Below are 27,782 nucleotides of genomic sequence, written 5' to 3'. Positions count from 1 at the left end.
GATTTAGAACTTACATTTTTTGGAAGTCTCCACCTCGTCCCCTTTTCTCTGAGCTGCTGTAATTGCCTGCAAGACAAGAGAGTGACAGATATAAGTTTCACAAAAATTCTACAGATATAAGTAAAGACACAGTGCCTTGCAAAAGTATTCACCCCTTTGGTGTTTTTCCCTGTTTTGTTACATTACAACCTGGAAATCAAATGAATTGTGGGGCTTTGTACCATTAATCGTACACAGGATTCCCAAGACTTGAAGGTGCAAAATATTTTTTTTACCGTGACTAAGTGGTTGAAACCTCTGAACGGAAAAATGAGCAGACCATATCCCCCAATTCAAAGCTCCTAGTAGGTTTCCTATTAGCATGACTGCCCTCTGACAGGTTAAGCCAGAATCCCAGAAGACAGCATGCACCCTCCCCCCAGCACAAAAGGTGAACAGCCTCAGCTGTGCATGTTTCCCTATGAGACTGTAGAGGGGTGTTCCTTCCCTCTGCTCAGGTCTCAAATTTCACTCAGCTCCCTTCTCTATGCTGTGCAGTATGTGACACCAGATTCCTGCCAATGCCGGCTGGAGCTGAGAAATAACCTTTAATCAGTGTACTTTAAGGCCCCATTCACACCTGAGCTTGGCGTTTTCAGGCAGAAAAATCGCACGATTTTACGGCGTTTACCGCGATTTTGTGCAGGGCAAAAAGGTCATCAATGTAAAAAGCAGAAAAAACGCCCAAAACTACACGATTCGCGTGACAAAAAAGGGTCCAGAACTCGTTTGAGCTTCAGGCGTTCTGGAGTGGAGATGTGAACCATCTCCATAGAGAATAATTTATTTTTTTCCCCTCCAGCGTTTTGTAGCTTCAGGCTTCAAGCTACAAAATGCTCAGGTGTGAATGGAGCCTAAAAAAGGCTGTAGAGGACAGAGGGCTGCAGATGAAACATGTACAACTTATGTAGGAGGATTGGTTTCATTTTTGTATCACCTGAGCCTAGTCACTTCCGTGGATGTTTAGCCTCCCTGGCGGTATGATTATTTCGGATTTTAGGTGCTGAAAGCGGTACAATTATTTTGCATGGAAATTTGGCGTTTTATATTGTAGGTCTGTAAATCTTAACAATAACACACTTAAATCTGTCCAAACCAGAGTCTAGTAGATATCCCGGGTATGATAAAGTTTGAAACACAAAAACATAAATTATAATATAATAAATAAAAATAAATAATTAAAAAAAATAAAAAAAAATAGTAATAAAATACATTTCCCCACAATTCACTATCGCTCAATTCTGCAAGTGTTCTAATTTACTATCGCTGTTTTCTAGCTGGTCTAAAGCCACTTTTGACGTAAAGGGACACTTTTTGGTTGCTATGGACAATCTCCAGTTTCCAGGCAGAAAGAACAGTGTATATCATGTAAAACTGCATGCAGGGCATGGGCCAGAGCACTGGGGACAAAAGGGATGTGAAATCATTTCATACAGTACTGTAATCTGTAAGATTACAGTACTGTATGTGTTATGATTTTGACATTTTTTTGAATTTGCCGCCAGGCTCCGCCCCCGTGCGTCGCGCCGCTCGCAGGGAACGGAGCCTGGCACGGAGAGGCTTCGGAGGAGGACGGGGCCTCGGACACTGCGGGGGACATCGCAGGATCCCGGGGACAAGGTAAGTAACGCTGCCCCAGGATCCTGCAATGCGATCCCGAGTGTGGCTCGGGGTTACCGCTAATGGTACTGAATTTTAACCCCGAGCCACACTCGGGAAAATCGCCAGGGAGGCTACAGTGTTTGTTAACCCAAAAGTATAAAAGCTGTGCCAGCCTTTCTATTATAGGCAGGCATAGCACACTGTACATGTCTTATTTAAAACGAGGCTTGTAAATACCGATTTAAAACCATCTTCAGGCCGGTCACATGACTCGCAGCCGCTGTACAGTCCTAATGGATGGCTTCTGCAGGAGGGGGCAGAGATCTCCCTCTGACATCAGCCGGGGAGAACACATGGCCACTCAACCCCTCCTGCAGTAGCCCTGGAAACTGGCCGAAAGTCACGTGAGGGGCCTGAAGATCACGCTAAAATCGGTATTTACAAGCCTAGTTTTTATAAAAGATTTATACACTGTGCTATGCCTAACTATAATAGAGGGGCTGGCAGTGACCATATAAATAAATTTGTACAGATAGCGGTGGGGATGGGGCAGAGACAGAGCTGACAGGCAGGGAGGAGGGTGTGAGAGAGGAGAGCAGGGCTGTGGATGATGGAGGGACGTACGCCGACCACGGTGGTCAGGGCTCAGCAGCCCTGATTTTTGTGGTCGGCCCAGGGGTGGGTGGGGGTTGATACAGGAAGTGGCAGGTTCAGTTCGGCCAGATTTTTTTTTTTTTTACAATTTAGCGGGGGGCAGATTAAAGCAGAATACACAGCTTGTGCTGTGTAATCTGCTTTAAAGGGATCAGAATCTTTTTTTTTTTTTGGTTAACACTAATGCCCCGTACACATGATCGGATTTTCTGACAAAATTTTCCGAAGGATGTTGGCTCAAACTCATCTTGCATACACACGGTCACACAAATGTTGGAAATTCCGGCTCCTTCTGCTTGATTCAGAGCATGCATGAACTTTTGTGCGACGGACTTGTGTACACACAATCGGACTTTCCGACAACAAGTTTTGTAGTCGGAAAATTTGAGAAGCTGCTCTCAAACATTTGTTTGCGGAAATGCCGACAGCAAATGTTTGATGGAGCATACACACGGTCGGACTTTCCGTCAACAAGCGCACATCGAACATTTCCGATAGTGTGTACGTAGTTTAAGGGTTTACAACCACTAAGACAAAAGAAAAACAAATTTATTGTGCATTAGTATACTTTGTAAAGCCCAATTGCTGCATTTCCAGCCACTAGTCTCTTGGAGTAGGTCTTCACTTAGCACATTTAGCCACTGGGAAAAACATTGATTATAAAAGTTATTTTACATGCAACTTGCTGCTTCTGAATGTAACCTTTCCACCCCAAATGATAGCCAAGCAAACTACATACAGTGCCTTGAAAAGCATAAGTTGTAATGTTACAACCAAAAACAAATGTCTTTTATTGGAATTTTGTGTGATAGACGAACACAAAGTGGCACATAATTGTGAGGTGAACGAAAATAATACTTTGTAGAACCACCTTTCGCTGCAAATTACAGCTGCAAGTCTTTTTGAGTACGTTTCTACCAGCTTTGCACATCATAGGAGAGTGAAATTTTTGCCCATTCTTTGCAAAATAGCTCAAGCTCTGTCAGCTTCCCTGTCCCTACTGAAGAAAAGCATCCCCACAACATGATGCTGCTACCAACACCAAGTTTCACGGTGGGGATGGTGTGTTCAGGGTGATGTGCAGTGTAGAGCCGAAACTAATCATAGTCAACTATTTTCATACTCTTAATCGGCAAACAGATTAGTTGGTCTGCATACATTATTAGTTTACATATCAGGAAATACAGTGCAGCACACATACAGCTCAGTACACCATCCATACATGTAAGTGCCTAAGAAATTTTGAGTGTGAATGTGTGAGGAGCAATGCCTCATGGGACATTTAGTCCTGTGCAGAAAGTTAGTGCCCCTATATCAAGGTAACAAACTTCTGCCTTTATAACCAGTCTATACTATACTTTGCAGCTTGCTATTGGGGCACTTTGAAGGCAGGAGGAGCCAGAAGTGGTGGGGGACCGCAGAAGAGGAGAACCAGGGCTGCTCTGTGCAAAACCATTACACAGAGCAGGCAAGTATAACATGTTTGTTAAAAAGTAAATAATCACTTTAAAGAGTCTGCGCAGGAAAGATGAGCATCTGAACCCAGAGGAGGAGGCTGATAGACTAGGAGGTAATAGAAGGAATTGCAATTACAGTAAACTCTTACCAGTATTGTGCATCTGCATTATATTTAAAATGATAGCCATAATAAAAAAAAAACAAAACAAAAAACGAAACAACAACCACACCTCAGCTTTTAGTACTACTTGAACCACTTACGGAACGCCCGCCGTTGTTATGCGTCATTACTTTGAAGAGGGATATCGTTGTGGCAGCAGCTAGCTACCATAACCCTGGTATCCTCTTCAGCTGGTGGTACAATTTCAGATAAGTGGTCGGCGATTTCGCCGCAAGATCACTTATCAGCGGTGGGAGAGGCCCCCCTCCCCCCGCCGCTTACCGGAGCCGTCGGTAGCGCCAATCGTGTCCTGGTTAGGTATGGAGACAAAGGGGGGGAAGATGGCCCCCACCCGTCTCTATACCATTGCAGGGCGGAAGAGACGGCAAAACTTCACTTCCGCCCATAGCTCTTAAGAGTCCTTTTTATTTTTTTTCAAATGACATCTTTTTGAACCCAGATCTCATATTTAAAAGAGGTCCTGTCATGCTTTTTTTTCTATTACAAGAGATGTTTACATTCCTTGTAATAGGAATAAAAGGGACATTTTTTTTTTTTTTTTTTAAAGAAGTGTAAAAATAAAAAGTTAAAGGAAAAAAAAAAAAAATTTTAAACGCGCCCCATCCCGCCGAGCTCACACGCAGAAGTGAACAGCGCTCGCATATGAAAACTGTTCAAACCACACGTGAGGTATCGCCACGATCGTTGGAGCGAGAGCAATAATTCTAGTCCTAGACCTTGTAAGGGTGCAATAAGGATGGCTAAGAGAACATGAAAGACACATAGCGGAGGAGAGCAAAAAAAAAAAAAAAAAAATCCCAAGAAATTCTTTAAGTATGTAAACAGTAAAAAAAGGGAGGACAGACCATATTGGCCCCCATAAAGAATGAGGAAGGACATCTGGTTACAAAGGATGGGGCGATGGCAAAGGTATTAAATTTATTCTTCTCCTCAGTCTTCACAAGGGAATAGGGGGGCTTCAGTAACCACAACTGCAGTGTTTATCCTCATGACACATTACAGGAAGCGCCTCCATGGTTAACAGGGGACAGAATTAAAATTAGACTTGAGAAACTTAACATTAATAAATCACTGGGACCAGATGGCTTGCATCCGAGGGTACTTGGGGAACTCTGTCAAGTAATTGCCAGACCATTGTTCCTCATTTTTACTGACAGTCTACTGACTGGAATGGTACCAGCTGATTGCAGAAAAGCCAATGTAGCACCAATATTTAAAAAAAGGGCCCCAAAATATATCCCTGGGAATTACAGACCAGTTAGCCCAACATCAATAGTATGTAAACTCTTGGGGGGGGGTGATTAGGGGGGGTGATAAGGGACTATATACAAGACTTTAGTAATGAGAACGGTATTATTAGCAGTAATCAGCATGGATTCATGAAGAATCGTTCTTGCCAAACCAATCTATTAACCTTCTATGAGGCGAGTTGCCATCTAGATAAAGGAAGGCCCGTGGACTTGGTGTATCAGGATTTTGAAAAAGCATTTGACACAGTTCCCCATAAAACGTTTACTGTACAAAATAAGGTCCGTTGGCATGGACCATAGGATGAGTACATGGATTGAAAACTGGCTACAAGGGCGAGTTCAGAGGGTGATGATAAATGGGGAGTACTTGGAATGGTCAGGGGTGGGTAGTAGGGTCCCCCAGGGTTCTGTGCTGGGACCAATCTTGTTTAAATTTGATCATAAACGACCTGGAGGATGGGGTAAACAGTTCAATCTCTGTATTTGCGGACAATAATAAGCTAAGCAGGGCAATAACTTCTCTGCAAGATGTGGAAACCTTGCAAAAAGATTTGAACAAATTAATGGGGTGGGCAACTACATGGCAAATGAGGTTCAATGTAGAAAAATATAAAATAATGCATTTGGGTGGCAAAAAAAACCATGAATGCAATCTATACACTGGGGGGGGGGAGAACCTCTGGGGGAATCTAGGATGGAAAAGGACCTGGGGGTCCTAGTAGATGATAGGCAGCAATTTGCGTTTTTTAATCTGCCTAACAAATTGGCAAAAAAAAAAAAAACAAAAAAAAAAAAAATAAAAACAACACACAGCAAAATCGCGTGTGCAAAAATGCAAAAGCCACTGTAGAAAGGAAATAAACGCAAACTGCATAGGTGTGAACCGAGCCTTATGCTGGCCACACGTATCAATTTCCAGACGAGAATATTCATTACGAAAAATCTTTCTACGTTCGCTGAAAGAATGAATGTCATTTGAAATATTCACTTGCTTTCAATATTCAGTTTTAAAATGAATGTAATTTCTGAATCAAAACCACATACACTGTCTGAAAATTCCTTTGACCAAGAAGTTTTCTATTCTGCTCCTTCAAATTTTCCCATCACTGTGGTCAAAAAGAACATCTATTTGACCCCACTAATGATTAGAAAATCGAATTAACTTAAAATGAAATTTTTTCTGAGGGATATGGCCAGCATATATTTTACAGTTCTGTTTGAAGATCGGCAAAAAAAGTCTTTAATTTTTTCTTTAAATAAAAAAAATTTGATCAGAGTCTGATGATATTTACCAGATTCAACCTCTAATAGTGTATACAGTATCTCCCTTCTGTCTGGTATTCTCAGAGAGGATTAGCGACAGGGGCGGACTGACCATTCTGGCATTCGGGCACGGACCGAGGGCCCGCGGGGTCAGGGGGGCCCCATGAGAGGCTCAGTCTGCCCCTGGAGGTGCCCGCAGTTTATCAAGCAGATTGTATGATAACCCCCGCCCCCCCCAGGAGCAGTGAACGAAATCCTTGCTTGCCGAGTGAAAGAGCAATCACGGAGCCATCAGCGGCAGCCGGCAGGGGATTATTGCAAACTAAGACAGGCGCGCCTCCGGCCACCTCTCCCCCTGGGGAACTCAGCTGAGGGGCGGAGCCATATCTCAATGCCGCGGGGGACTGTTGTGTCAGGAAGGGAGCTGGAGGCTGCAGTGCAGAGTGCACACAGATCGGACAGACAGCGGAGCGGAGTGTCATGTTCGCATTGGCCACCCACACTGACCTGCCTTGTGTGCAGCAGCAGGTCAGTGTTATAAAAACAGACAGCACAACAGTTGTATGCATTGTTTTTCTAAGAACTTGCCCTGGCCCATGATACTCTCCTGGTCCCCCCACCCCCACAGTGTCCCCCTGTGTGTGTGCTCTCCAGTGTCCCCCTGTGTGTGTGCTCTCCAGTGTCCCCGTGTGTGTGTGTGCTCTCCAGTGTCCCCCTGTGTGTGTGTGTGTGTGTGCTCTCCAGTGTCCCCCTGTGTGTGTGTGTGTGCTCTCCAGTGTCCCCCTGTGTGTGTGTGTGTGTGTGTGTGTGTGTGTGCTCTCCAGTGTCCCCCTGTGTGTGTGTGTGCTCTCCAGTGTCCCCCTGTGTGTGTGTGTGCTCTCCAGTGTCCCCCTGTGTGTGTGCTCTCCAGTGTCCCCCTGTGTGTGTGCTCTCCAGTGTCCCCCTGTGTGTGTGCTCTCCAGTGTCCCCCTGTGTGTGTGTGTGCTCTCTCTGCAGTGTCCCCCTGTGTGTGCTCTCCCCCTCCAGTGTCCCCCTGTGTGTGTGTGCTCTCTCTGCAGTGTCCCCCTGTGTGCGCTCTCCCCCTCCAGTGTCCCCCTGTGTGCGCTCTCCCCCTCCAGTGTCCCCCTGTGTGCGCTCTCCCCCTCCAGTGTCCCCCTGTGTGCGCTCTCCCCCTCCAGTGTCCCCCTGTGTGCGCTCTCCCCCTCCAGTGTCCCCCTGTGTGCGCTCTCCCCCTCCAGTGTCCCCCTGTGTGCGCTCTCCCCCTCCAGTGTCCCCCTGTGTGCGCTCTCCCCCTCCAGTGTCCCCCTGTGTGCGCTCTCCCCCTCCAGTGTCCCCCTGTGTGCGCTCTCCCCCTCCAGTGTCCCCCTGTGTGCGCTCTCCCCCTCCAGTGTCCCCCTGTGTGCGCCCTCTCTCTCCAGTGTCCCCCTGTGTGCGCTCTCTCTCTCCAGTGTCCCCCTGTGTGTGCGCTCTCTCTCTCCAGTGTCCCCCTGTGTGTGCGCTCTCTCTCTCCAGTGTCCCCCTGTGTGTGCGCTCTCTCTCTCCAGTGTCCCCCTCTGTGTGCGCTCTCTCTCTCCAGTGTCCCCCTCTGTGTGCGCTCTCTCTCCAGTGTCCCCCTCTGTGTGTGCGCTCTCCCTCCAGTGTCCCCCTCTGTGTGTGTGCTCTCCCTCCAGTGTCCCCCTGTGTGTGTGTGTGCTCTCCCCCTCCAGTGTCCCCCTGTGTGCACTCTCCCCCTGTGTGCGCTCTCCCCCTCCAGTGTCCCCCTGTGTGCGCTCTCCCTCCAGTGTCCCCCTGTGTGTGTGTGTGTGTGCGCTCTCCCTGCAGTGTCCCCCCGTGTGCGCTCTCCCTCCAGTGTCCCCCCGTGTGCCCTCCCCCTCCAGTGTCCCCCCGTGTGCCCTCCCCCTCCAGTGTCCCCCCGTGTGCCCTCCCCCTCCAGTGTCCCCCCGTGTGCCCTCCCCCTCCAGTGTCCCCCCGTGTGCCCTCCCCCTCCAGTGTCCCCCCGTGTGCCCTCCCCCTCCAGTGTCCCCCCGTGTGCCCTCTCCCTCCAGTGTCCCCCCGTGTGCCCTCTCCCTCCAGTGTCCCCCCGTGTGCCCTCTCCCTCCAGTGTCCCCCCGTGTGCCCTCTCCCTCCAGTGTCCCCCCGTGTGCGCTCTCCCTCCAGTGTCCCCCCGTGTGCGCTCTCCCTCCAGTGTCCCCCCGTGTGCGCTCTCCCTCCAGTGTCCCCCCGTGTGCGCTCTCCCTCCAGTGTCCCCCCGTGTGCGCTCTCCCTCCAGTGTCCCCCCGTGTGCGCTCTCCCTCCAGTGTCCCCCCGTGTGCGCTCTCCCTCCAGTGTCCCCCCGTGTGCGCTCTCCCTCCAGTGTCCCCCCGTGTGCGCTCTCCCTCCAGTGTCCCCCCGTGTGCGCTCTCCCTCCAGTGTCCCCCCGTGTGCGCTCTCCCTCCAGTGTCCCCCCCGTGTGCGCTCTCCCTCCAGTGTCCCCCCCGTGTGCGCTCTCCCTCCAGTGTCCCCCCCGTGTCTCCCTGTGCAGGTGTGGCTTGAGTGTGGGGACACAGGGGGCCCCATGATCTTCTATTGCCCGGGGGCCCCATGAGTTGTCCGTCCGCCCCTGATTAGAGATTTTGCTCCTTAACCATATAGTTATTTATATTTACCACTGCATATAGATATTTAAGAATGAATTGCTTTTTTTTAACTTTAAAATATTAGATTAATACACCACACTTTTTTTTTTTAAAGTTATTATCTGATTAATAGAAACAATAAATTGGCCAACTAATCAAAGAAAATAATTGTTAGTTGCAGCCCTACTGCAGTGTTAGTTTTCCGCCACACAGAGTTTTGCTTTTAGGCCAAAAAGTTCAAATGTTGGTCTCATCTGACCAGAGCACCTTCTTCCACATGTTTGCCGTGTCCCCCACATGACTTCTCACAAACTGCAGACGGGACTTCTTATGGCTTTCCTCTTGCCACTCTTCCATAAAGGCCAAATTTGTGGAGTTCACGACTAGTAGTTGTCCTGTGGACAGATTCTCCCACCTGAGCTGTGGATCTCTACAGCTCCACCAGAGTTACCATGGGCTTCTTTGTTGCTTCTCTGATTAATGCTCTCCTTGCCCAGTTTAGGTGGACAGCCATGTCATGGTAGGTTTGCAGGTGTGCCATACTATTTCCATTTTTGGATGATGAATTAAACAGTTCTCCGTGAGATGTTTAAAGCTTGGGATTTTTTTTTTTTTAATATAACCTAAGAGCCCTTTCACACTGGGGCGGCGTCGGTGGTAAAACGCCGCTATTATTAGCGGCGTTTTACCGCCGGTATGCGGCCGCTAGCAGGGCGGTTTTACCCCCTGCTAGCGGCCGAGAAAGGGTTAAATACCACTGCAAAGCGCCTCTGCAGAGGCGCTTTGCCGGCAGGACAGCCGCGCCGTTCCATTGATTTCAATGGGCAGGAGCGGTATACACACCGCTCCTTCACCGCTCCGAAGATGCTGCTAGCAGGACTTTTTTTTACCGTCCTGCCAGCGCATCGCTCCAGTGTGAAAGCCCTCGGGGCTTTCACACTGGAATGAAAGTAGCGTCACTTTCGGGTCGGTTTGCAGGCGCTATTATTAGTGCAATAGCGCCTGCAAACCGCCCCAGTGTGAAAGGGCTCTAACCCTGCTTTAAAACTTCTGCACAACCAGGGTGGATTTGATTTAAATCATAATTTTTAAAGAACATCTGTCATCTCTGTTCCGCAGTGGCTCCTCCTCTGACCCACTGTTGACTCACCAACAGTCCCATTCACTTTACGCAGGGGTGTCCAAACTACGGCCCTCCAGCTGTTGCAGAACTACACGTCCCATGAAGCATTGTAAAACTCTGAAATTCACAGACATTACTAGGAATGATGGGAATTGTAGTTCCTGAACAACTGGAGGGCCATAGTTTGGATACCCCTAATGGGATGGCTGGTGATGCGGCAGCGACACAAGGTGAGGGACGTGGCGGCAGCAGGTGAGTGAATGCCCGCCAACAGGCGCTGCCATGATGGATCTGAAATGACTTGTGCTCTTTAAAGGCCCCTTTCACAGGGGCAGATAACCATCTATCCGCAGCTAAAAGCTGAATTCTATCTACCACACATACAATGCTTTCCTATGGCCCCATTCACATAGTGCGTTTAGCAGCGGTTTTGTTACATGGGTTTTGTGTAGTTAGAAAAAATAAATTTGACTGCATCCAGAACTGATTTATCGCAGCTATCTGCACATAACCACAGTGTACTATTTCTCCTACGAATAGCAGTGGCAACAAGGAAAGAAAAACAGGAAGCACATCAGAAACGGCAGGAGTGTTCCACTGCAACTAAACGCACATAATCGCAATGTGCAAGTGATCGCTGTGCCTGGAGTCTTGCAATTTCAAAATAATAAAACATGCTTTTACCAGCGGCAGAACAGCCGCCCGTGTGAAAGAGGCCTTAATGAATGGGCTTTTTCTTGCTGGTAGTTAGAATCTTTAATATTTGCAAACAAAATAAAGGTTTCCTATTTAGAATAAGCCGTCAGTTATTAATCACTTCAGCCCTGGAAGATCTGGTTGCTCAATGACCAGGCCATTGTTTGCGATACGGCACTGAGTCGCTTTAACTAACAATTGCGGTCATGTGACACTATACTCAAACAAAATCGATGTCCTTTTTTCCCCCACAAATAGAGCTCTCTTTTGGTGGCATTTGATTCTCTCTGCGGTTTTTTTTTTTTTTGAGCAAAAAAATAAGTTTGTACTTTTTGACATAATATCCCCATTTTAAAAAGTAAAAATTTTTTTTTTCTTAATTTTTTTTGTCAGTTTTTAGGCCGATATGTTTTCTGCTACATATTTTTGGTAAAAAAAAAAAAAAAAAAAAAAAAAAAAAAAAAAATTTTTTTTATATATAATCACAATAAGCATATATTGATTGGTTTGCGCAAAAGTTATAGCGTCTACAAAACAGGGGAAAGATTCATGGCATTTTTATTATTCTTATTTTTTTATTTAGTGGCGGTGATCAGCGATTTTTAATCACGGCTGCGACATTATGGTGGACAGATCGGACACTTTTGACACATTTTTGGGACCACTGACATTTATACAGCGATCAGTGCTATAAAAATGCACAGATTACTGTATAAATGTCACTGGTAGGGAAGGGGGTAACACTAGGGGGTGATCAAGGGGTTAACTGCGTTCTACCGCGTGTGTCCTAACTGTAGGGGAAGAGGACTGACTAGGAGATGACAGATAGTTGTTGCTAGCTATTAGGAACTCACAATCTGCATCTCCTCTCAGAACATTTGTGCGTGTACACACACACACACACACACACACACACACACACACAAACGTCCCTATTCTGGCTCTTGTGCCCGCGATCATCATCGCAACGCCGTTCACGCACATCGGCACCACCGCAGTGCAGCGGGTGCGCCTGCTATCCCCGCTTAAAGGGCTGACGTACAGCTACGACGGTTTGCGGGAAAGTGCTGACCTGCCGCAGTATAATGACGGCGGCTGTTTGGCAAGCGGTTAAAACAGCAATATCAGAACTGATTCAAGTTTGTAGTGTACATAGATTTGCAAAACAATGGGATAAAAGAATGTTCATGAACTTTGTTTTATCTCATGGTTACTGTGAAATTGTGTGAATGCATGTGAAGAGCTTGGAGTCATTGAATGAGTTTACCAAAAATGTAAATATTGAAGAATATACAGCCTCATGCTACATAACTATGCTCCATTTCATGCTGAATAAACTAAATTATTAATGTACCCCCCCCCCCATAAAACAGATTTAACCACTTCAATACCAGGCTGCACTTTCCCCCCTTCCTGCCCAAGCAAATTTATAGCTTTCAGCGCTGGTGCTTCTTAAATTATAATTGCGCGGTCATGCTACACTGTACCCAAACAAAATTTTTATCATTTTGTTCCCACAAATAGAGCTTTCTTTTGGTGGTATTTGATCACCTCTGGGATTTTTATTTTCTGCTAAGTGAAAAAAAAAAAAAAAAAAAAAAAGTTTTGTCTGTTACAAAACTTTGTAAATAAGTAGGTTTTCTCCTTCACTGATGGGCACTGATAGGGCTGACCTGATGGGCTCTGATGAGGTGGCACCAATGGGCACTGATAGTGCCTCCTTATCAGTGATGCCTAACAGGCATTAGTGATGGGCACTGATTGGCATCCCTGGTGGCCATGGATAGCATACCTGGTGGTCACAAGTGGTGGTCCTGGGGGGTGGGGGCCCATCCTCGGGGGTGCTGCGCTGATAATTAGAGCAGACCCCCTGTCAAACCAGCAGCCAAATGGCTCTCCTCTACCCCTCGTCTGACATACGCGAGTGAAGAAAAGCTGGTACTTGGCTTTTCCAGTTTACATCGTGAACAGCTAAGATTGGACACAGCTGATCACACGGTAAAGAGTCTCCGTCAGACGCTTTAACCAGATTGGGAGTTGCGGTGTGTCAGGCCGACATGCTGCACCACCGATCGCCGCGCTGCTATTTTCTCATTTGTTCATTGACAGACACAGCCTTCTTATTCAGAACCATAGGGATGTCCCAAAGCAGTGCCAAACATGAAGGGTGGGACAACGAAAAATCCCAAGGCCAACACAGGAGCTTCACACAGGACCAGCTGGACCCCAACCTGAACGCTACCCCTTCAAGAGGGAATAGACCCTCTAAACAGCAGCCTGCAAAAACTTGCAGCCAAAAAGAGGCATCCGCAGATGCCAACCCATCCACTTCGTGGGCTTGTGAAAGTGTACACAGACGACCAGTGGTCACCTTGCAAACTTGCACAACGGACGCATGATGACAGAAGGCCCAAGAAGTACTAAGCGCCCGAGAAGAATGTGCCGTAACAGGGAAGGAGGCACCCGATCCCTGACAGAATAGCCCTCCATTCAGAGAAGGGTCACAGAAAAAAAAAAAAAAAAAAAAAAAAGGGGGGTGTACGCACCAGGAAGTGCGAGACTAGGAGACGCTGTAGAAGAAGAACACGATGGTACTCGAGGTCTCTTCCTTCTCACTCCCCTCCATCAGCAGTGTTGGAAAGATCTCCATAGGCAACGCTTTAAATTTTTTTTTACGATTACCAGGTTAGAGTTACAGAGGAGGTCTAGTGCTAGAATTATTGCTCTCGCTCTGACGATGGCGGCGATACCTCACACGTGTGATTTAAACACCGTTTAGATATGCGGGTGCAACTTGCGTATGCGTTTTCTTTGCTGCGTGAGCTCGCTGGGACGCTTTAAAATTCTTAGTTCTTTTTCTTATTTATTTTAATATTTACATTCCTCGTGACACTTATTTCTGTCACGAGGAATGTAAATATCCCTTGTGACAGTAATAGGTGGTGACAGGTACTCTTTATGGAGGGATCGGGGGTCGTTTCGATATATAGATATATACACACACACACACACACACACACACACTAGTATTGGTACCGATACCGAGCTATTGCCCAAGTACTTGTACTCGGGCAAATGCTCCCGATGCTTCCCCCGATACCTGGAAGACAGCTGTGATCGGCGCATGGGGGAGTTACAAGATTCTCCCCCAGCGGCTTTCAGCAGCTTTAATGACATACAGCGGTGATCGGTCACCGCTGACTGTCACTGCATCCTCCTCCATGACCCCTCCATTCCTCTGTCCCCCTCTCCTTCCCTGTGTCTCTCCGCTGTCCCCCCCGTTCCTCTTTCCTTCCCTGTGTCTCTCCGCTGTCCCCTCCGTTCCCCTCTCCTTCTCTGTCCCCTCCGTTCTGCTGTCTCTCTCCGCTGTGTGAATGGACAGAGTCAGCTGACTCTGTCCATTCACATAACTGAAACATTGTAATCTCTTGTGATTACGATGTGTCAGTTTATGAATGGAGAGGAGCCGCTGTCTTCTCTCCATTCATTCTCAGTGCAGCTGAGGCTGCAGAGAAAGGGACTAGGAAATCTCTTTCTCTGTCTCAAGGGGGAGATATCAGAGGTCTGTTAAGACCCCTGATATCTCACCAAAGCCCCCCAACAGGGCTGATAAAAAAAAAAAAAAGTATCGGTAATGGCGAGTACTTGAAAAAAAGTATCCGCCGGAGGTGGCGGATTGTCAATCGGGTCTCCAGGTGGATCGGGAGGCCCGTTGAGAGCAGCGGGAGGGGACACGTCCCCTCCTGCTCCCCCGGTATAACAGCCGAGCGGCTTTTATCCACATCGGTTGTTATCCCTGGAAAGCTGATCGCCAGCTCAAAAAAAAAAAAAAAAAAAAAAAAAAAAAAAAAAGGGGAAGAAGGGGATCTGAGTCTGACATTTACCAAATTCAACCTCTAACTGATAGAGAGATATAGATATAGATATATATACACATACACACACACACACACACACACACACACACACACACACACATACATATATATACTTTATTTTACATATTAAATATTATATACCACACTTTAAGATTATTATTATCCAATTAATTGAAACAATAAATCTGCCAACTAATCGATTATGAAAATAAGCATTAGTTGCAGCCCTACCGGTAAGTATAATATACACACCCCCACCCCCATACTTTATTTTACCAGGTGTATGTTACACATCTCCATCTAGGTAAATATTTTTAGGCTCCATGCACACTAGGAGCGGAAAAAAACATCAACGTTTTTAGCTTTAAAAACGTGGAATAAAAGACGCAAATTGAAAGCATATTGTACAAAGTTTAGAGGAGTCTATGAGAGTTTAAGAGCATTTTGTTTATAGGCGTTTTTGCACTACATGCCCCTCTGCAAAAGCCAGGGAATGATGTACAGTGACACCACACTTTTTTTTTTTTTTTTTTGTAAAAAGAGATCGATTCTACAGGCGTTTGACGTTTTTTTTTCTCCTGCTAGAAGCACTTCTATTGCATTCTATGTGTCTTTGCACATTATGACTACTACAGGCGTTTTCTGTCAGGGACGTTCAGAAGCAGGAAAAAAAAAAAGAAAAAACCCTTCTCTATTGCGTTTCCTGGAGAAGTTTAGGAGCTGTAAAAACATCAGTCTCTCCTAAAAACTCCTCTTATCTCTTCTGAACGTCAAGTTTCAACTTTTTTAGTAAAAATGCAATGCCGCGTAAAATGCATTCTGGTTATTTTGGGAGTAAAACTTTTGCAGAGGGGAGTGTAGTGCAAAAAAAACGCCTATAAACTAGGAAGGAGGTGGAATCCTTATGGGTAGAGCTCCAAAGGGATGAAGCTAAAAAAAAAAAAAAAAAAAAAAAAAATTCTTAAACTCTCAGACTCACCTAAACTTTGTACAATATGCTTTCTATTTGTGTCTTTAATGTCATGTTTAAGCTAAAAACATTGACATTTTTTCTGCTCCTAGTGTGCATGAAGCCTAAAATTTTCACCACATGTTGGTAACAATCCATACATACGAAAAATAAAGTTCAGAAATTAAGTTGTGTAATAAAATGGAATGACACAGGGAAAAAGTATGGAACACAAGAAGAAATGAAGGTGCAAAAAAAAAAAAAAAAAAAAAAAAAAAAAGCATGGAAAGCTAAGACACCGGCTGAAATCCGTAATTAGAACAATTACAGGATTAAACAATCCTGCCCTGTGTCAGTGCAAATATCAGCTGGTTCAGTCTCAACTGATGGCCTATAAAAAGGCATCTCATTACCAAGGTGTCACACAAGAAACCTCTCATGATGGGCAAAAGCAAAGAGCTCTCAAGACCTTCACAACCTTATGGTTGTAAAACATACCAATGGCATTGGTTACAGGATTTCTAAACTTTCATATGTTCCAGTGAGCACTGTTGGGGCCATAATCCGGAATTGGAAAGAACATCATTTCACCATAAAGCAGCCACAACCAGGTGTGCTCCTCACAAGATTTCTAACAGGAGTGAAAAGAATCAGAAGAGTTGTTCAAGAGCCAAGGACCACTTGTAGAGAGCTTCAGAAAGACCTGGAATTAGCAGGTACAAATTGTTTTAAAGAAAATAATAAGACACCATTCACACTAAAGCGCTGCTAAAAACAGCCGCGAAAGAGCTGGTCATTTTTGCAGCGCTTTTTTTTTTTTTTTAATATTATTATTAAAGAAAAAGAAACCCCACACCCGCTTTCAAAGCGCTTTTAAAGCGGAGGTTCACACAAAAATGGAACCTCCGCTTTTCTGAACCCTCCCCCCCTCCGGTGTCACATTTGGCACCTTTCAGGGGGGAGGGGGGGTACAGATACCTGTCTAATACAGGTATCTACACCCACTTCCGGGAATAGACTCCCGCGGGAGTCACGCCCCCTCCCGCTCTCTCCTGAGAAACACACAGGTCCCAGGAGATAGCGGGGACCAGTTAAGACGCGCAGCGCGACTTGCGCATGTGCAGTAGGGAACTGAGAAGTGAAGCCGCAACGCTTCACTTCCTCATTACCTCACCGAGAATGGCGGCGGCAGCAGCCGAGCGATAGATCGGCTTCGGCTGCTGACATCACTGGACTCCAGGACAGGCAAGTGTCCGTTTATTAAAAGTCAGCAGCTGCAGTTTTTGTAGCTGCTTGCTTTTAATATTTTTTTTTTTTTTTTTTTGAAGGTGGACTCCCTCTTTAAGCCCCCAAAGATGCTACTTGCACGACTTTCTACCGCCAAGACATTCTTGATAAGTATCTGTTGCCATATACCAGGATGAAGATAAAACAAGGGTGGACATTTCAGCAAGACAATGATCCCAAACACAAAGCCAAGGAAACAATTGGTTTCAAAGAAACAAAAATAAAGCTGCTAGAATAGCCCAGCCAATCACCTGACTTGAATCCAACAGGACATCTATGAAAAGAACTAAAGATCAGAGTTCATATAAGAGGCCCATGGCACCTTTAGGCTGGGTTCACACTATTATGAATTTCTCCGCATCCAGTTTGCATGTCAGGAGCCTGTGACCGGCTTTCTATGGAGCCGGTTCACACAGCTCCAGGATGGCGGAGAAGCAAATTGCACAGGAGTCCTGCGTGTCTTCTGGTCCATTTCAGGTCAGACTTCAGCCAAAAAGTCAGACCGAAATCTGACCTGAAAACTTTGAATGGGGACGCACCGGTGCCCTGCTCTGCACGAAGACACGAACCAAGCCTCAAGATTTTGAAGATGGTTTGTGTGGAAGAATGGGCCAAAAAAAAAAAAAAAAAAAAAAAAAAAAAATCACACCTGAGCAATGCATGTGACTAGCTTCTCCATACAGGAGGCATCTTGAAGCGGTTATCACCAACAAAGGATTTTGTATTAAATAAATTTAAGTTAGCGTGTTCAAATACCTTTTCCTTGTGTCATTCCATTTTATTACAAGTAACTTAATTTCTGAACTTTGTTTTAGTTTTCATTGCATGGGTTGTTACCCACATGTCGTGAAAAGGTCATGTCAATAGCACCTTTAGAAAATATATTTACCTAGAAAAATGGTGATATGTTCAATACTTCTCTTACCCGCTTTATATTATATATACTTAGAAACACAGTAAGCATATGTTTTGGAGTGGGTGGGTTTGACTTGCATGGAGTATCAAAATATTTACAAAAAAAACGGAAGGAAGAAGAAAACCCCACAGCACAAACACCCAGAGAAAATATAGATATGTTTATAATTACTAGCCATGCTTCATATTTTATTCTACACAAACATGGATCGAAAAAGCAGATTGACAACTATGACCCACTTTTGCGGAGAACCGTCTACCAGACTAACCCCCCCCCCCCCGTGCAAGTCAGCAAAAAAGGTTAAAAGAAGGCCCCAAGATGTGGCTGCATTTACTTTTCTCACCTAATGTGCACACAGGGCGCACACAAACTAGGGGCGTGAAATATTTAAAAATTTCAGCTGCAAGTTCAGGCAGCTAAAAAAGAAAGATCCATCTGTGATCACTTAGGGTGCACTGACCGTTTTCACTGTGCCGGGGAACGGTTTACCCCCCTGGTCCAGTGCATTTGTAAAGTGTAAGTGCTCCAAACCTAGGCTGGGAATGGTTAAGCATACCGTGCCCACTTGCAAGAGTGGTAGTGCTTGGGCATGGTTCAGTTCCAAGCATGCCCAGTGTGACTGCACCCTTAAAGAAGGACTGAAGGCTGGGGTCTAGTGCGAGCACTTACCAAAAAGTGCAGGTATGTTGTGCACATTAGTTTTGTGGTGTGTCAAGATGACCGCTTCATACTCTTCCTGGCTGTTCAACAGCTATTGGTGACATCTTCCAACCTTCTTTCATGGTTAGCATTGTCCTGGCTTACCCACTGGGCAGCCAGTGATGGAGCAACACCAGGAGCTTGCACCATCCCAACATTAGACTCCACATCTTGCCCTCCTGATTATGAAAAAGTGTACATGTGCAGCAGGCAGTGCTAGTTTAAAAAAAAAAAAAAATGCTAAGAGCAAGTATCAGATATATTGTATTTATTGGCGTATAACACTCACTTTTTCACCATGAAAATCAGGTGCAAATAGTGTGTGCGTGTTATACGCCAATACTTCAATTTTAGCTGCCTCGAAGGGGACAGGGAGGGGGTGGGACGAGCGCCGTCAGGTTACATACAGTGAGAATCCTCTGTTTACTTGGCGGCCTCTGTAATAAGAAGTCCCATCTCCTGGGCCGCCATTGGACTACTGTTCGGTCTATCATAGGAGATTCTCACTGTATAATCTGTCAGCGCTCGTCCCGCCCCCCTTCCTGTCCCCTCTAGGCTGCAGATGGGCATCGATCAGTCTGCACTGATGGCATTGGCGAGGCTGCTGCATTGATGGCAACGGTGAGGCTGCTACATTGATGGCATTGGTGAGGTTGCTGCATTGATGGCACTTGTGAGGCTGCAGATGGGCATTGATGGCAATGGTGAGGCTGCAGATGGGCATTGATGGCAATGATGAGGCTGCAGATGGGCACTGACCCTTATTTTGCTTCAAAGTTCCTTATTTAAAATTTAAGTTTTTTTCCTGAAACTTCCCTCTTAAAATAAATGTGCGTGTTATACGCCGATAAATATGGTACTTTTTGTCAGAAGAGATACAGAGTCTCATCAACCAAAAATCTATGCCAACCACCAATTCTTATTGCGAGTTTGGTTCCATTACCTGTGGCACCACAGCAGCTAATGGTGCAACCATGATGAAAGAGAAAAGAAACAAAAAATGTTGGCCACTGTTACACGCAAGGCAGTGCATTTACCAACATCGCTGTACCTTCACATGGAATTTGTAATCCAGAGCTGTATTCAGATAATTACAAGTCACAGGTAGGTTACCGATATAGGCCAGGGGGTTTTCATTTCATCCCATTCATATCAAATGAGGCTCAATCTAGAACTTGATGTAAAACCTGGGCCAAGCCCATACCTGACATGGCAACATATACCCTTTCCAGAGCACGCTGGATTCATAGCTTTAATAAAATGCACAAACTGAGGGAATACAGTGATTCCTGATAATTGGACAACAGTCTTACTATACAATGCGAAAGTTTAGAGGCAGCTTAGCTGCACAGATTTGCTAGAGGTTACCCCAGAGATCTGTATTGCCCCTACCAAAAAGGGTTTCTACCAACAGAAAACCGTGCTAGGTCATTTCAATAAAGAGCTAACTCTGCCCAGTACAGGAACACTTGCGATGTAAGTGCAAGATAGTGTTTTCAGAGTGGAGGAAAAAAAAAAAAAGTTTTGCTTACCGAAATTTTAATAAAATGCTTTGATGAGGGGAAAGAAAAAAAAAAAAAAAAACCCTAAAAAGTTTTCTATTAACAATACATTAATAATTTAGTTTGTTCAGCATGATTATGGCATGGTTATGTAGCATGAGGCTGTACATTCCTCAATATTTACAGTTTTGGTAAACTCATTCAATGAATCCAAGCGCTGCAAGCTGATTGATGCATTCACACAATTTCACAGTAAACATGAGATAGAACAAAGTTCAGGAATATTCCTTTATCCCATTGTTTCATTGTTTGACAAATCTATGTACACTACAAACTGTATGATTGTTTGAAGAGAAATGCATCTTTACCAGACTCTAAGTGTGAGGAGGAAGGGAAAGCAGTAAAAATTTAAAGTGAATCCTAAGCAGCTTATAAACCTTGCGATCTTTCTGCACTTGAAGTGGTTTATTTCTCCCTTGAGGAGCAAAATGGCAGCAGGCCGTAAGAGACCCAGTTTGGGAATATTTTAATGAAGTTCCTCTACTTATGGGTAAAGCAGGTATGCGTGCAAAATGCAACAAAGATGAAAAGCCTTGTGGCTCGAATGAAACATCATGAGAAGATGTGCTGTGATGAAAGGACCGTGTTTGAAGTTCTGATATCGCCATTTTACTAACCTGACAGCTTTTTAGTCTAAATAGGAAACCTTCATTTTGTTTGCAAATATTAAAGATTCTAACTACCAGTAAGAATAATTCCTTACATTTAAAGAGCACCTGTCATTTCAGATCCATCAAGGCAGCGCCTCTTAGCGGGCATCCATTCACCTGCTGCTGCCACATCACCAGCCACCCCATTAAAGTGAATGGGACTGTCGGTGAGTCAACAGCGGGTCAGAGGAGGAGCCTCTGCGAGACAGAGATGACAGTTGCTCTTTAACCACTTCAGCTCCAGGATTCGCCCCCTTCCTGACCAGGCCATTTTTTTGCGATACGGCACTGCGTCGCTTTGATCAACTCTGCGGTTGTTATTTTTAGCGCAAAAAAAAAAAAAAAAAAAACCCAAACACACACACACACAATATTCTGTACTTTTTGCTATAATAAATATCCAACAACAAACAACTAACTTCTTCATCAGTTTAGGCCGATATGTATTCTACATTTTTTCTTCCCCAATAAATATCATCGCAATAAGCATATATTAATTGGTTTGCACAAAAGTTAGAACGTCTACAAAATAGGGGATAGATTTATAGCATTTTTATTATTTATTTTTTTAAAAAAGTAATGGAAGTGTTCTGCGATTTTTATCGGGACTGCAACATTGTGACGGACACATCGGACACTTTTTTGGGACCAGTGACATTTATACAGCAATCAGAGCTCAAAATAGCCACTGATTACTGTATAAATGTCACTGGCAGGGAAGGGGTTAACACTAGGGGGCGATCAAGGGGTTAACTGTGTTCCCTATGTGTGTTTCTAATGTGGCTGACTAGAGGGGGGAGAGAGATCGTTGTTCCTTAGTAGGAACACACGATCTCTCTCCCCTGACAGAACCGGGATTTGCGAGTTTACACACACAGATCCCGGTTCTCGTTCTGTCATGAGCGATCGCGGGTGCCCGGCAGTCATCGTGCATCGGCTCTGGGGACACGCCTGCTACATTGTCTTAAATAGCCGACATACAGCTACGACGGCTCATGCAGCTGTGCCAACCTGCTGCAGTATAACTGCGGCGGCTGGACGGGAAGTGGTTAAAAATTATGATTTTAATCAAATCCACCCTGGTAGTTTTATACATATATCAATAGGCCTATACATAGCATTAGGTGGTAATACAAGTCAACCATAGACTTCAACTCTGACTAAAGCGAAAGTCTCTGGCTGGAATATTTTCAAGCTGAGTAATACAGTGCAAGGAACATAATGCGTAACATTCCCAGCTCTAAACTGCAGCCCTTTGCTTGTTTTTAAAGTTTCTTTTGGGGCACTACTCCTCCTGCTGACACCAGTGATGGGACACTACTCCTAACAGGGCATTATTCCCTCCGACGCCAACGACAGTGGAAATATTGCTCCCACCGATACCAGCCTGGCTCTATTCCCTTTTCTGACAGGAGTGATTGAGTACTATTCCGCCTCCCATTGACTACAGGCTTTTAAGCCTACTGTTTACCAATTCTGGGGCTTTTTTTATGGTACCGAAAAAAGTTTTATTGTAACCGTAAGTCACATATTAGGTACAGAGTGCTTAAAGAAACCAAGCTAAATAAGAGAACATTTCACCCACACGGGGTTATATGTATACAGTAGCTGGTCTTAGAACAAAAGTAAAAAGACAATATATCTAAATGTAATCAAAGATCCAAATGATGTGGAGGTAGATTGTTTAAACTCAGAACTGTATGATATTTTGTCCTGTGCCTTCCAATAAACTGCATGAATGGTAAGCTTATGAATTAGTGCCAAGAGTCAAGTTCCAAAGTGAATAGGTTATAATGGTGTATCATTCAGAAACAGGTGTTAAAAATGGAAATCAAAGAGTAAGGTAGGTAGTAATGAGCATGGAAGAAGAGAAGCAAGGAAAGGAAGCTGGGAAAAGAGGGGGAGGGGTGGTCCACTAGAGGGGGTACTCCAACATGACCCTAAAGTAGAGGGATATTTTAATTTTTTTTAACTCACACTAAGCCTAGGTCCCATTGGTCACACTGTCTGGCCCTCAAGGTCTGAAAGACAATAAACTGGCCTTTTGTTTACCAAGTTTGATACCAGACATCGGTCCTGTGTGGCCATACACACACTTTGGAAAATTGAAAAAGAACTGTTGGCTTTACATATTACAACTCACATTGACAATTGTGTGACATGCTCTTAGGCTTAATGTACACGGGACGTTTTTACAACCTCTCCTGAACGATTTAACTTGACAGCTAGTAACCGTTTAAAAATGTCCATTTTGCCGAATATATATATATATTTTTTTCAAAATAGCCAAAAATGAAAAAAAGCCTGTAAACTAAACGTGATTTACGACGTTTAGAATGCCTCTAAACTCAGCGTCTGAACTCATTTTTTTTGCTTTCCAAAAAGGGCCTCTAAACTCAACTGCCTAAAAACGACATTGAATGAAATTGTGTACATATACACATAAGATAACATTGGATGAGTTCAGGGGCAGCTGAAAAAAGCATCAAACTGCCTCTGAACGTCCGTTTACCAGCAGCCGTGTACATGAGGCCTTACTATAGTCCACAGCTGTCTATAAAAGCGCATACTGAACTGTCAGCTTCTTAGGGGCAGGAACATTGCCCCATACTATCCACCTGTAAAGGAATATTATTAGGTATAGGCAACCCATAGGTCACCAACAACTACCTACATAGTTTATTAACCACTTCCCGTCCTAACTATAGCAGATTGACGGCCGGGTGGTGGTTCCGTTATCCTGAATGGGCGTCATATGACGTCCAGCAGGATAACATGGGGGCGCGCATCGCGGCGATTGGTGTGTCAGGCTGACGCACCGCTCCACCGATCTTGGTAAAGAGCCTCCGGTGGAGGCTCTTTACCACGTGATCAGCCGTGTCCAATCACGGTGTCAATAGGAAGAGCCGTTGATCGGCTTTTCCTCACTCGCGTCTGACAGATGCGAGTAGAGGAGAGCCGATCGGCGGCTCTCCTGACAAGGGAGGTCTGCACTGATTGTTTATCAGCGCAGCCCCCCCTCAGATGACCACACTGGACCACCAGGGACGCCACTAGGACCACCAGGGAAGGGGGCAACATGTGGATGGCCAGGTATGTACCCCATGGCCATCCACATGTGCCCAATCTGTGCCAATCAGCGCCCACAAATGGGCACTGATTGGCACCATTATATTTCAGTTCTGCCCAGCAATGCCACCAGTGTCATCAGTGCCACCAATCAGTGCCCATTGATGCCCACCTGTCAGTGCCCATGCGTGCCACCTATCAGTGCCACCTACCAGTGCCCATCAGTGCCACCTACCAGTGCCCCCTCATTGGTGCCCATCAGTGCAGCCATATCAGTGCGCGTCACTGAAGAAGAAAATGTACTTATTTACAAAAAATTTTAACAGAAACAAAGAAAAACTTTTTTTTTTTTCAAAATTTTAGGTCTTTTTTTTTATTTGTTGCGCAAAAAACAAAAACTGCAGAGGTGATCAAATACCACCAAAAGAAAGCTCTATTTGTGGAAACAAAATGATAAAAAATTTGTTTGGGTACAGTGTTGTATGACCGCACAATTGTCATTCAAATTGCAACAGCGCTGAAAGCTGAAAATTGGCCTGGGCAGGAAGGTGTTTAAGTGCCCAATATTGAAGTGGTTAAAGGAGAAGTTTGGAATACAGAAAAAAAAAAGAAAAGAAGAACACCCTACAATATGGTCAGGATCCTTCCAGGGCCTGTATGTCTCTGTGACGTCAGTTGATCGCCTGCTATAAGCTGACTCTGGGGCACAGGAGAGAAAAAAAAGTGACCCACAAGAGAAGAAGTATGGCAAAAAAAAAAAAATAAATAAAAGAGCTTTGGCCATACTTCTCTATTAGAGCTCCTGTGAAATACAGGTGTGTGGTAATATCAGTAGCAAGAGAAAACCTCACCCAAGCTCAACCGCTATATAGCATAGTTGGTGTGTAGAGTAGTCGGTGCTGTGGCTAATTAAGCTCACAAAAGATCCATAGAAAGTACAGGCCGGCAACTCAACCGCTTCTCCATAGAAATTTATTTATTTAGGCATTACTGCAATAACATTATCCAAAACCTGACGCATTTCGGCCTTCATAAAAAAGTGGCCTAAGGCCGAAACGCGTAGAGCATTTTTGGATGATGTTATTGCAGTAATGCCTAAATAAATATTTTCTATGGAGAAGCTGTCGAGTTGCCGGCCTGAACTTTGTGTAGTGATATGAGGGTTGTATGCACCCCCCCCCCAAATCTGACTATATCATGCCCACCGGTCACACTCCAGGTTCCATTAGTCGTCATAGGACCCGTCTTCGGGTGCTGGGTGGGAAGCGGTGACACCACCACTAATGGCGGGCAGAGCCCTGGCAGACTGATAGGTGGGGAATGTGTGAGGCCAGGGGTGAAGGAAGGGAAGCCTCTATTGTCAGGGAAGATGGCAGCTCCCAGTCAAGCAGCATGGCCACAGCTGAGCGCAGGGTGTGGGAGGCCCTCCCCTGTGTTACTGATATCTGTAATATATCACGACAGGTCCTCTTTATGTTGCTGGCCCAAGTCCCAGCATGCCTTGCCAGGCTCTCCAGTCCGCCCTCTCCGTCTTCTCGGCAGCTGTTAGGCCCTCAGAAGGAGAACACGGCGCCCCTGTGAGGAAGAAGACAACAATGGAGGCCTCAGAAAGGCCCGAGCCTCGCCTGGCAGCCATTACCTGCTTGGACTTGGACTGCGCAGCGGTCGGGCCCTTCTTCCTCAGGACGGTAACGGTATCCCAGTCGCTCTCAGCCATGACTGCTCTTCTCCGCTTCTCCAGACGCTTCACTGTGGAGCAGGCGTGCAGAGCCAACGCTAATTCTCCTCCTCCCCGCCCGCCGAGCGCTTTCATTCGTCCACAACCACGTCAGTCACCGCCGCGTAGCCACCGATTGGCTCTCGGCTCCCCCTCTCTCACTGCCATTGGCAGAGGCCCGAGGAAAGATCTGGAAGGCAGGGGCTTGGCAACCCCAGAGCAGGACGATTGGTCCCTGCGCTTCAGGACGCTGTTGTAAGATTGGACAGCCGCTCTTGTCTGCTGATTGGCGCCGGAGCAAAGACCCGCACTGCTCATTGGCCGGAGAGTGAGTGGATTCCCGTGACTCGCCCGGGCTGATGTAACAAAATATAAACAAGAGGTAACCCCTACGTGCACGAGCGCACACGCTGCCGCCACACGCCTGTGGTTTCTAGGCGGCCGCCAGAGGGGGCGCGGTGACCTTAGTCTGGAGGTTGCTGGAGTTTACCGAAGGTGAACCACAAGTCCCAGTTGGAGAATAGGACATGGGGATAATGGTGAGAGGCCTGGCCCCTGCCTGGAGGGCGCTAAGAACCACAGTCCCCCTGGCTACAGGTAAGTCAGATCTCTGCATAGCCTTCATATCATGGTCTGTGCACATTGGACTTCCATTATGTGTCTCTAGTCTAGACACGCCCTCTCCTATTGGTTGCCATGGCAGATCATTGTCACCTGTTACACTTTTCACAAGCTGGGAGGGGCTATTAATGCCCAAATGAGCTAATTGGCTAAAACCAGACATTGGTGGTCTGAGCCCACCCTGCTTGAAAATCATTGGCTGCCAGTAAGAGGCAGACGGAGTCAGTGCCACCCCCACCGCTCTATTACATGCCCAGCAGTGACCACACACACACCTTCATTTCATTTGTTGTAACCAACACTTTTGTTGTCGGTGTTGGGTAGGGAATGGCTAGAACCGGAGCTGAAAGGATTAATCGACAACTAATCGATTATGAAATTCATCGATTACTATTTTCATAATCGATTAATCGGCCAGTAACATAATGGGGTTAAAAAAAAAACTAAAATGAGCCCTTTATAGTACAATAAGAGCAAATCGCTACTGTAAATATTACTTTCACAGTTCTACAGTAAAAAAATTAACTCCTTACAGTAGTGATTATCTGCTATATTTGTACTATAAAGGGCTAATTTTAGTTTTTTTTTAACCCCATTATGTTACTAAACGTCTTAAGCCTGGTTCACATCTATGTGTTTTTTGGTGCTTTTTTGCAGACACGCACTACAGTTCATTTACATGGTTTCCTATGGGAAACGTTCACATCTATGCTTTTTTTTCAGCCGCTGCATATTTGGAAAGTGTCAGGGACTTTTTTTGTAACGCAAAACTGTACTTTTTTGGTTCAATATACTTCAATAGAGAAGCTGGAGAAAAGCATGTAATGCATTTTTGCAGCAATTTTTGTTTTTTTAATCTGCCCAACAACAAATTGGCCAAAAAAAAGTGCAAAAACGCAAATCGCAGCAAAATCACGTGCGCAAAAATCAAAACTCACAGCTAAAAGCACTGCAGAAACAGATCAAAAGCAAACTGCCTAGGTGTGTACCGAGCCTTATGCTGGCCACACGGATCAATTTTCGGACAAGAATATTCAGACGAAAAATCTTTGTACATTCAATGAATGAAAGAATGTCGTTGACATTTTCACGTTTTTAACATCCTGTTTTTAAAACGAATGTAATTTCTGAATGAAAACCACATACACTGTCTGAAAATTCCTTTGACCAAGAAGTTTTCAATTATTTCTAAATTTTCCCTTCACTGTGGTTGAAAATGAACATCGAGTTGACCCCACTAAAGATTAGAAAATCACATGAATGTTCTTAAAATTTATATTTTTTTTTTTTGAAGGAAGAAATTGTTTGTTTTTTAAATAAAAAAATTGATCTCTGAGTCTGATATTTACCAGATTCTCCCTTTAATAGTATATACAGTCAGTGGCGGCTGGTGCTCCATTTTTTGGGGGGGGGGAGCAAACAAAGCCCCAATCAACCCCCCGTCACTCGCCCACGATAGGGCCTACAGACAGATCGATGGATACAGATAGATAGATAAATAGACAGACAGAAACATACAGAGATATACAGGTACAGACAGACAGACACAGATA

General features: G+C 45.3%; 2 protein-coding genes across 4 annotated transcripts in view; one reads left to right on the top strand and one right to left on the bottom strand.

The window, feature by feature from the left end:
* Positions 1 to 25,726, bottom strand: part of EDF1 (endothelial differentiation related factor 1) — a 30,623-nt gene extending 4,897 nt beyond the window's left edge. The window contains exons 1-2 of the mRNA XM_073599949.1: positions 25,531 to 25,726; positions 15 to 66 (exon numbers count right to left, since the gene is read on the bottom strand). Coding sequence (XP_073456050.1) covers positions 15 to 66; positions 25,531 to 25,704 — 226 coding nt within the window. The 5' untranslated portion in view covers positions 25,705 to 25,726. The remainder of the gene's footprint in view (positions 1 to 14; positions 67 to 25,530) is intronic.
* Positions 25,727 to 25,795: 69 nt separating this feature from the next.
* COQ4 (coenzyme Q4) overlaps positions 25,796 to 27,782 on the top strand; it is a 38,613-nt gene continuing 36,626 nt past the window's right edge. For 2 of the 3 annotated variants that reach the window (XM_073599948.1, XM_073599947.1), the window contains exon 1: positions 25,796 to 26,205. In XM_073599948.1, coding sequence (XP_073456049.1) covers positions 26,136 to 26,205 — 70 coding nt within the window. In that variant the 5' untranslated portion in view covers positions 25,796 to 26,135. The remainder of the gene's footprint in view (positions 26,206 to 27,782) is intronic. The other variant, XR_012236057.1, reaches the window with a different exon arrangement.

Source organism: Aquarana catesbeiana, linkage group LG09 (genome assembly GCF_042186555.1).
Source record: "Aquarana catesbeiana isolate 2022-GZ linkage group LG09, ASM4218655v1, whole genome shotgun sequence".
Classification (NCBI taxonomy): Eukaryota; Metazoa; Chordata; class Amphibia; order Anura; family Ranidae; genus Aquarana; species Aquarana catesbeiana.
The sequence above is the reverse complement of the archived record's forward strand: the minus strand, read 5'-3'. Positions and strand labels throughout refer to the sequence as shown.